At 41.2% G+C, this 10,675-nt stretch overlaps 2 protein-coding genes across 2 annotated transcripts; one reads left to right on the top strand and one right to left on the bottom strand.

The window, feature by feature from the left end:
- Positions 1-6,064, top strand: parla (presenilin associated, rhomboid-like a). The gene is made up of 10 exons (XM_026148769.1): positions 1-164; positions 732-915; positions 1,024-1,128; positions 1,243-1,375; positions 2,640-2,735; positions 2,822-2,971; positions 3,265-3,335; positions 3,415-3,516; positions 4,129-4,226; positions 4,683-6,064. The coding sequence occupies exons 1-10, from the start codon at positions 85-87 to the stop codon at positions 4,825-4,827; spliced, it is 1,164 nt and encodes a 387-aa protein (XP_026004554.1). The 5' UTR covers positions 1-84; the 3' UTR covers positions 4,828-6,064.
- A 154-nt stretch (positions 6,065-6,218) lies between these two features.
- extl2 (exostosin-like glycosyltransferase 2) lies at positions 6,219-10,549 on the bottom strand. Its single transcript, XM_026148770.1, has 6 exons — positions 10,469-10,549; positions 9,646-10,091; positions 9,479-9,549; positions 9,280-9,395; positions 6,716-7,173; positions 6,219-6,516 (listed from the first exon to the last, which is right to left on the bottom strand). The coding sequence occupies exons 1-5, from the start codon at positions 10,471-10,473 to the stop codon at positions 6,771-6,773; spliced, it is 1,041 nt and encodes a 346-aa protein (XP_026004555.1). The 5' UTR covers positions 10,474-10,549; the 3' UTR covers positions 6,219-6,516; positions 6,716-6,770.
- Positions 10,550-10,675: the final 126 nt, after the last annotated feature.

Raw genomic sequence — 10,675 nt, 5'->3', positions numbered from 1 at the left:
GCTGGCTTTTACATGAGTCCGTGAACGCAGCATCAGCTACAGTGTGGTGGTGGGACGGGCTTGAAGCGGAAGGTCAACACAATCATGGCGTGGAGAGGATACGCGATAAAATGGGCCAAAACAGAGTTCGTGAGATCCCAGAACACCACTCCACGAAGCTCCAGGTGAGCAAACACAAGGTCGCTGTGGTCGCAGCGTCTGTCTGCACAGGCGTAACACTGACAGGATGTGTGTGTTTACTTCTCCACCAGCCGCAGCCCGTGCTTACCTAACTGTTCCGACTGTCATTGCAGGGAGATCCACAAAGCTGAAGACAGCTTCATGTTTCATCCGTAACCTGCGATATCGAAGCGTAAACGAGTTACTGTAGTCTTTCTGTTTTTCAGTAAATGAATTGAGTGCCTTAAACAGCATGTCGTGCTTTTATTATTGATACTGATACTAACAAGAAGTAGTTATGGAGCCACTGTGAGGCATGCTACCCGTGTAGATTCATACATTGTGGGTGCTTGAATTGTTCTCAGTATTATTAGCTTTTATTACGGATGCATTCATTTTTTTGTAACTCTACAACCAGCAGTAGCTGTAATTTTACAACAACAACAAAAAAGTAAAATTAGTTTTCAAAGCAGGACTTTTATGTTCTTCCCCTAAATGAACATTGATTTTATACTTTTTTGTGTATATTTCAACAACTGCCTGCTTTAAAAGCTGCCTCTTTCTCCTGGCAGTCTTAACCCCTACAACCAGCAGAGGTGTGGATTTCGTCGGGAGGCCAAAAGGCCAGACATAAAGAAAAAGAATGCCACGCAGGAAACAAACACCTCAGCCACTGAGGCTGGCACCCCGGTGCCCCAGCCTCCTCCTAGAGTCCCCAGGCCTACACTTTTCACACCGCTGATGTTCACAGTAGGGGTAGGTCCCCCCAGTTTTCTACTGCTGTGTAGTGATGAAATGGATGCATGGTACACTGTTGTTTGTGGACAGTAAAGTGCTTCTGGCTGTTTTCTGACTCCATTTCAGTTTACAGGCTGCTCCTTTGGTGCGGCGGCCATTCTCCAATATGAGAGTCTAAAGTCAAGACTTCAGACTGCAAAAGATGAAGAGAATTCAGAAAAAGGCATGCAGGTGAGCACTTTGATGATCCACATTATTGCACATCTCCTTTGCTTGCAGATCGCATTACTGGTTTGATTTACAAGCTGCTCACAGAGACTCTGTGAACCTTTCACATGTTCCCAGGGCACCCAGGACATGGCATACTGGCACAACTGGTGGAACCAGCTGTCCAGCTTCCAGCGACAGCTCATTCTCCTGGTGTCCATGGTGGATGACTTCTGGAACAGCCTCACAGAGGGACAGAAGACTGTGACAGGTATTATTTTACACAGTCAACATCTTTGCAGTGTGTGTGCGGTTTTGATTATCGATTTTCCGATTTTAAAATCGATTCTAGCTTGAATAGCGTGATATCGATTCATTAAAATCCTGAATCGATTTTTAAATATAAATGCATTTTGCCCAAAATGCCAGAATCTCAGGATAAATCTCACAAAATTTTGATAACCACCAAACAGCTAAAACAGTAAATGAGAGCAGGCACACGGATTCTGCACAAAGACGTAAACAGAGCGCGGACCCGACGCTTTCTCGCCCAACGGGACGTACACGGACATGCTGTCGGGGCTGAGAGCCGACAGCTCACTCATTTTGATGTGTCTGGTCCGCGCTCTGTGTTTAAATCTTTTATTGCGCTAGATTCTGAAGCTGCAGGTTTTGTGTCTCTCCAACCAAAGTTGATTGAACCAGTCGCGAAAAGAAGATCCAAACTACGCTTCACATAAACATCATCATGAAGTCCCCCTTATTTGCTGTTTTGCCTCCACCACAATAAAATCACACTTGCACAGCTCTCTCTCTCCGTGTACTTCAAGAACAGTTTCCCATTCACTTGCTTATTACCTACCAGTCTACCATTGTAAACAGTGCTGTCAGCCGCTGTGTTGTTTTTTTCTTTTCTACTTAAATGACTTCCGACAAGAAAGCCGCATTTTTGCTGTTCAATACTGAAGAAATTTAAACTTTTTAAATTATGCAAAATTGCAAAATGCTTAACTGTATCTCTAATAGAAACCTCTGTAACTTTGCTCTGCTTCACTTCAGCAGCATCAGGTAATGTTCATGTTGATTCATAGTTTTCTTCAGTTTTTGTTCTACCGCAGAATATTTTTAAGGTTATCTGCTATAAAAAGTCAGGCCAGGAAAATCGCCTTCATGTTTGTCTGTGTTTTATCCTCTGTTACTTTGACACAAAGGCATCTGCTGTGATGCTCACACCTTTGATAAAGTCTCACAAGTGTAAGGTTTCTTTTTACAGATATAAAATATGGATATGTACTGATTAGTGATCAGAATTATAATATTTCTGACTGTCTGAGGCAAAATTTCCCCGAATCAAATGGAATCGAATCATGGATCGAATCGATTCGGGACCTTGCGCTTGTGAATGGGAATCGAATTGATTCTAGAAATCAGTGACGATACCCAACCCTATGTGTCTGGGGTTTTTTTTGTTTTTTTATTTATCTCTTTGCATTTCTTCATAGTTGGCACCTTTTTATTTATTAATTTTTTTCTAGGTATTATCGCACTAAATGCCGCCGTCCTCTGCTGTTGGCGAATCCCTTCAATGCAAAGAAGTATGCTTAAGTACTTCACGTCCAACCCAGCTTCCAGTGAGTTCACCTGTGCTACACGGTCATGTCCTCTTTTGTGTTTGCAGTGTGTGCATTTTTTTTCCCCTCTCCTCTTCCTCTTCCAGAAACACGCTGCCTTCCCATGGCTCTGTCCTCCTTCAGTCACTACTCCATCATCCACATGGTGGCCAACATGTATGTCCTATGGATATTCTCCTCAGGGATCGTCTCTCTTTTGGGGAAAGAGCAATTTCTTGCAGTTTACCTGTCTGCTGGTGAGTCAAATAAAGCACACAACTGGAGTCTGATAACATTTATTAAATCTAAACACAATACTTGAATATTTTTAACATTAGTGTTTAATCCAGGGTGGATAGTTTAATGATCTCTTTGCTTCATGTTTGACTGAAACTCGCTGTTATTCCATCCATCATTTACTACAGCACAAAAACCTTATTTTAGTTTTGGGACACTCAAACGTTTAGGGCCTTTCAGTACTATGCATGGCTGATTATTGAGAATATAGGTAACAGGAAGTAAGAAAGGCTACCAAATGTTTGATTTTCAGGTGTGGTTTCCACTATGGTCAGTTACACATGTAAGGCAGCCACCGGGCGTCTCTATCCATCATTAGGGGCGGTAAGATATTTGCTAAAATCCATTTTAAAGCTCAACTCAAATGATGGACAGCTGTGATAGTAACTGTTTTGATCTACAGTCCGGCGCCGTCATGGCAGTGCTCGCTGCTATCTGCTCTAAGATGCCAGAGGCCAAGCTTGGCATAATCTTCCTTCCCATGGTCACTTTCACAGCAGGAACAGTAAGTGCTGCACACTTCATATTTCCTACATACACTTTATGAAGTACACCTTACAAGTGCTCGATTGGAATCCATATTGCCTTCAGAAATGCCCCAGTTTTTCATGGCACTGATTCAACACGGTGACTACAGTCAGCTCATTGTCATGTTCAAGAAACTAGTTCGAGATGATCTGACCTTTGTGACATGGTGTGTTATCCCGCTGGAAGCAGCCATCAGAAGACCTGCACACTGTAGTCATAAACATATGAACATGATCAGCAGCAATACACAGGCAGGCTGTTGTGTCTAAATGATGTTGTTTTTCCAATCTTTGGTTGTCCCATGGGAATTGTAGCCTCAGTTCTTAGTTGACAGGAGTGGCACCCACTGTGGGGTTCTGTTGCTGTGGCCCATCTTCTTTAAGGTTGGACATGTGCATTCAGAGATGTTCTTCTGTCTACCTCGGATATAACGAGTGGTTGCTTGAGTTGCTTTTTGTCTTCCTTCCCGCTTTTGCTGCAGGAAGAGATGTGAGTGTGCATGGACCAAATAAAAAGGTACATGTATGAGTGACTGTGGAAGTATGCATGCCAGCGCACTGAATGCAGCTTTGCCTTTGTTTATATTTAGGCTCTGAAAGCGCTAGTTGCCATTGACACAGCAGGACTTCTGTTGGGATGGCGGCTGTTTGACCATGCAGCTCACCTTGGCGGAGCCCTCTTTGGAGTGTGAGTCAGGTCTTATTTTTACCCTTTCCTCAAAGTCTGTCCATGTTAACAATATGAAATACAGTTTCAAGGCATATGAAACTGTCTTAATCCCAAATCTGATTACTTACTTTTTCTGGAGGGTTTAACTGTTTTCTTAGACTTACATAAGCAGACAGATTTTTTTCCCAGTTTTAATATCCTGCTCTCATAACATGGCCCAAGTGTGAAAATTGTGGTTATGTGACAGTTGCAGGTGTAGTCACAAATACGGCTTAAAGCCTGTGGAACATATCTAATATTATTAAAATGTTGTTTTGAAGGCTTTGTGCTTTTGAACTCAGTCATGAAAAAAGAATCCAATGATTCTGCACTGCTTTGATCAGTCTAAATCCTTTAATGTCTTAATGTGGCCTAATGGGAGCATCTTGTTCTGCTTTCTCCACATTTTACCGTGCCATGCATCTCTTCATACAGGTGGTATGTGGCATATGGTCATAAACTCATCTGGAGGAAGAGGGAGCCCCTTGTGAAGTTGTGGCATGACATTCGTTCACCAGGCAGCCGAGGTTCCAGGCCTGGACGTGGACCCGGGGGTGGTGGTGGTGGACCAACATCATAAGTCCCTGAAATTCTTTGTGAAAGAACTGGAACCCATCCAAACGAATATGCAAGGACACTTTTATCCAATGACATGGAGTGGACTGTTATTAATAAATAAATCTAGTTTTCACATCCAAAGTTAGTAAAGAGCATTTGCTGATTTAATGCCTTGCAAACTTGAAATTTAAAAGCAGGTGAAACTTCATGTCTAGCGTTGCAGTCGAGATGTTTACTTTGTAGACTTTAAGCACTTGTTATGCTACCGGTAATCTGTAACTCTGCTACCTCATTTAGCCATTTTCCACCAATGCTTTGCCAAATCTCAAACTGGTTCTACACATTTACACCAACAAAGAATGGTGGCACCACAAAAATGAGTCTCCCAACACTTGGATTCAGTGATTTCAGAAGCAATGGGAATATTACTGCAAGTAATTTACCACTAATTTCCAAATGTAGCATTCAGATTCGGCCCTGTGTGACACTAACGTCTGATATAGTATGCAAAAATTAAGTTCTGACACTTGCCAAAATATGGCCATCGACCAGCACCAGACTAGGCACATTACTGGTGGAAAACAGGTGTTAGTAATCCAAAGCTAAAAACCTTTTTATCCATGTTTTTGTGTCCATGTTGTTCTGGAAAACTGCATTAGCCATCAGACCAAAATTTCCACATTAGAAAACAAAGAATTTTATTGTCTGATCCTTTTCCTCTGTTAACACTCTCATTCAAACTACTAGCTTTACATTGAGAGAAAAATAGAACAAATAAGCATATCCAATGATTTTAGATAAATGGGCACTCCCACGTATACCTACTAATGTAAATAATTCATTTGGTAACAAATCTCTTTATCAGTGCCCTCTATTACAGTAAAAAGTGGCCAAGGCACTTTTTTAAAAAAAAAACCAAAAACCTGCAGTTTAACTATTTTGGTTAGAAATACTTTCCTCACAGCAGGGCAATATGTTTAAAATTAAAGCTGTGACAAAACTATTCATGACAATATAAGTTTTATTGGAAGCGTTTAATCTATAGTTGGCACATATGAGAATTTGGAACAAAGATACCACGACTCATGGTGCCAAAACACACTCAGTTAATTCTTCAGATGCCGACATCTCCAGATTACTACCTGGACTCATACAGTGGGGGAAGTATTTCACCCCCTGCTGAATTTGATGGGTTTTTTTTTCTGGTTTTCTGGTTGATATTCTGTCTTTCTCCATTAAAATACCACTGCCATAGAAAATTAGAAACGGTTCATTTCTTTGTGAGTGAGCAAATTTACAAATTCAACAGGGAATAAATTATTTTCACCATTATAATAATGATTTCATGCCCTGAGAAAACATTTTATTTATCAAATCACATTCCTGTCCTGGACATAAAGAGTCACTGTTAAATGCTTTTCACAATTCCTTTTTATTCAGATACGTTGGTGGAAAGTTTTTTTGGTTAAATACAACTACAGCATACCTACAGCTTAAGACAGTCTAAATCTGTTACTAATAAAGCAGGTTAAGTTGTCAAAATAGATCAAAGACTGACACTTTTTTGGCTTCAAGGTAACTTTAAGGCAGTTCCTGGTAAACAATACAGATTAGCTTATCAAATATGGATGTCTCATCAGACAAGGGCATGTGCAGCAAATTCTTCTAACAATCCTCGCTGTCCAAAAATCAGGCGTCCATCACTGTCGGGCTGTGAATGAGAAAACTGCTCAGAATCCTAAAACTCAAAAGAGTAGGCTAAAAATCAAAGAGGTACAATGAGATTAAAGTTTTCATTTTTTAGTTTCCAGGCACAGTTCGTTCGTTCTCTCTCTCTCTCACTCACTCACTCACTGATAATTCAAACTTATCCTCCACCCTGTCACATGATGTTAATCAAACAGACTTACCAGAACACTATATCGTCTACTTTTTATCCAGAGCAATCAGTAATACAGCACTTCCTCAGCCCCTGCTTTTGTGGTTTGCATAACTGGGGAAGCCAAACTGGGAGACCATCAGGTTGGAGAAGGAAAGAGGCATAAAGCCATAGATCTGTGTCAACCTGTTCAGGCAGTAGGACCTCTGGAGAAGGTGTTCGGGACGATGCCACATCCCCTGGTATCCACTGCTGGCCTCCTTTTCTAGGTTGCGGAGGTCCACGGGTTTGATAAAGACCCCAGAGGCTCTGTTCATTTTACCCAACTTTGATTGTTTTCTTAAATACAGAGCTACGGCAAAGTTCATGGCAATATCGTCACAGTTCTGCGTTTCATCCACTAAAGCATGCACTGCTTGAGGCTGGTCCTGAAAGAGCTGCAAATAGCGGCGGTGGAAGAAGGCAGCACCAATTAACACCATGGAGTATCTGCAGGGAATGCAGGGAGATGGAAGCTTAAAAAACAAAGTACACCTAGCCAGAGGCCTGTACTATGAAGCAGGATTAGTGGCGCAGCAATGCAAATTCAGGGTTAACTCTGCATTTTCAGCAATACGATGGTGATTCGCTGCTGTTGAAATTTATAATGCAGGTTGAAAGAAAAACAGCTGCTGTTTAGTTGTGTCTAAGAATCTATATTTATTACTCATCATGGAAAGAAGACTTTAGAGACTCATGAAAAACATTAGACCCTCTTACTATCTGCTCAGAGTGGCTCGGGGGATTTTACAGCAATGTTAACACCATTTTCCAGAAAGCTAAGTGGAGAGAATTTATCTAAATTTCAGGAGTGGTACCACACCTCCATACACATCCCTTCCAGTAATCCATCAATATATGACCCTCCCGAGCACTACAAGCTGTTCATTCTCATCTTTGTGCCCCACCCTCCCTTCCCTTTTTTTACAATTCATTCACTTCTCATTAGTACATGAGGATCTTCCCAGCCTGGGAGCCATCGCCAATCCCCCCTGAGGCCTTCCCCAAACTGCAGCCTCAATTCATCCTCAAGCCATCTGCCATTATTTACTAGGAATGCTGTCAAACCTAAAATGAGAATGTAGTCCCCGCTAGTGAATTGGGCAGTAGGAAGTGACGTTTTATCTCTTGATCTCAAATATAACCTGTTCCACAACTGGTTAGGTCTGCAGCACAAATTCTCAAGGTAAACTACCCCCTAAGAAATTAACCCTCTTCATAAACCAGGGTTTATGCCAAAGTTACCTGAATAAGCCTTGAATTTTCTCATGTTCAATTTAAAGTCAACAAGTACAAACTCACCATCTACTGACCAATCGTTTCTCTGGGAAATGGTGCCACCATTCCTGGAACACATGTCGGACATGTCCACGGACAGCTAGCGTCTAAAGGAGCAACTTTATTTCTATTTCTAAAATGATTGTATTGTCTTCCACGCCTTTATAATGTGGATATACACTGGATATCAAATTTGCAAGCATGCTATGCCTGTCTTTAATTTCTATTTGTATATATTTTCTTAACTTGCACTCAAGCCATTAAACACCACCAGCACAGTTTCAGCTGAAAAGATAAAGTTAAAATTGTTTTCTGCACATTTAAACATTGATATAACAGATTATCCTGAGTCTTAAGGATACTGAGAAGTCTGTTAACTCGCACAGATGGCATTTTTGCCAGATTTTCCTCCTGGCTTCAGCTTAGGCTTTATAAATATAATAGTGCTTTTCCATTCATAAAGCCTATTTAAATCGTACACTTGTAATCTCACGCTACTGTTTTGGCAACACGTGTTGCTCTGAGCCTGTACTGTACACAGCTTAACATTGCCTGGTCTGACACAGTTTTAACTTCCTTTCTAAAATCAGGCCGCTCAGATCTGTTAGATCTGCCCACGTCTGTGATTGGTCAGAAGTTGCCTCTTTCATGTGTTCATGCTCACATGAACACATGACAGACTGGTAACCCTAGAGTGGACCTATTAAGTTTATAACCACTTTCTTGTGACAGCTTAACGCTGATTTAGACTTCTGCTGTGGATTTTTGATGCAACCCATATGAGTGGTTGACGTTACTGCCAGCAGTCATGCTTGTCCTTGGCGCATCATTCGTTAATTACCTTGTGGTCATGTCCCAGTGTTTTATATGCTGTGCCAACAACAATACAAATAAAATTCTGGGACTTTTCTTTCCCACATGGTTCCCCACTATTTGTTGTGGCTGGTTTTTGTTCCAGAGGCAAACATATGTCCCGTCTTTGCACATTACCTCACATCCATTCCAAAAGCTTTGGCAATCTCCCTGCACGAATTTTCTGACATCTGTGAATCCTTATAGAAATGCTATGATCATTATTCTTTATACTAAGATATGATTGTTATTCTCTCACTGATATGTTTAAAATTAAACACAGAAGTATACTGATGTACACTGATGTAAAAATAAGTGAAGCCACATAAGCAACAAACATTCTGGGTATGTCGAGCATGCTTCGTAGTACAGGCCCAAATAACATGCAGGGTATGTGGACAAAAAAACCAAAAACAAACAACCTACACGTCACCTCCTGCTGTTTCTGGATCCTGCAGCTCAAAGCTGCCATAGCTGTACACTCCTGCTGCCGTTGAGACATGTTTCCTCGGTACAAATCCAACAATCTGGTCTGGAAATTGCTGTGGAACCCAACAGTAAAACAACTCAGGGTTTGCCGGCTAAAATCTGCAGTTAAATTTTTCAAGTTTATGATACTCATTACCTTCCAGACAGAAAAAGCAAAACTGATGTCAGGTACACTGATGAGAGTGTCATCATCCAGCATCAGAACAGCTACAGGAGCAGAACAAAAATACTACTGTTCACTGACTAAAATGTATTTAAATATAACAAATAATACATACGGTGCAAGCTGACAGATGTACTGACCATCAGTATCAATTTCAGGGAATGGTTGTAGCCTGTTGCGCATTCGGTTGCTGGTCTGCTCCTTGAAGACTACCTGGACCGGATGAGGCCCCAAGGAGCTCCACAGCTTTGCAGGTGTCTGCTCTCCAATGTTGTTCCATACTATGATAATTCTCTGAAGATGAGGTACTCCCTGGTAATGGTTTAGGAGTTTGAGCAAAACGTCTGTGCGGTTGTAAGTCTGGATGATGATGGTAAACTTCTTCTCCTCCGAGCTGTCAGCGTGGTGAACCTGTGCGGGATTCTGCTTTTGCGGGGTTGCCCTTCGTAGCACCTCCAAGACAGCAACACCTCTTTGGTCCTCAGCAGGTGGCAGCAGAGCTGTCAAGACTACACCAACCAGGAGGATCAGCAGAATTGCCCAAAACAAATAGGTTCGTCGGAGCCCAAAGCAACAACGGGGCAGCCTGCACACAGATTTGCAGTATTTATTAATATTTCCATCTCAGCTCCAGTTTAAAAGAGAAAAAAATCAATATATGCAGTTTCTATGACTGATTTGTTGTATTCTAAGCAGAAATTAGTTAATCTATGGCCTGTGATAAATGTTAGGATTATATGGCATCCATAACTAAACATGCAAATCAATTAAGCCATCTTGGGTATCCGAAATGACAACTTAGCTTGTGCAAGTAGTTGTAGTTGCACTGATTTTAGCTAACTTTAACGTGATTTTAGCCCAGCGTTTGTTTTGAACACAACGGTTTAGTCGGCTGTCTCGTAACATATCTAGCCTGTTACATTTTAACATATTCTATTTTTCTTTCTAGAAAGGAGAACTCACCTCATTTTTGTTGGCACTACCAAACATTCAACCCCTTTCTTTCAAACGGTCGCCATGTTGGCTGACTTTGTCCAAAGAGTGTACAAGTTAAGAGCGGTTCCTATTTAACACCCGCCGTAATTTATGGTACTCAACAGCCACGCAGCTATTTTATTATAGAGAAAATTTCTTGTTAAATGAATATTTTGTTCTTACTCATTATAAATA

The sequence above is a fragment of the Astatotilapia calliptera genome, chromosome 18 (assembly GCF_900246225.1).
Source record: "Astatotilapia calliptera chromosome 18, fAstCal1.2, whole genome shotgun sequence".
Taxonomy (NCBI): Eukaryota; Metazoa; Chordata; class Actinopteri; order Cichliformes; family Cichlidae; genus Astatotilapia; species Astatotilapia calliptera.
Note: the sequence above shows the minus strand (reverse complement) of the source record. Positions and strands in the feature narration are given on the sequence as shown.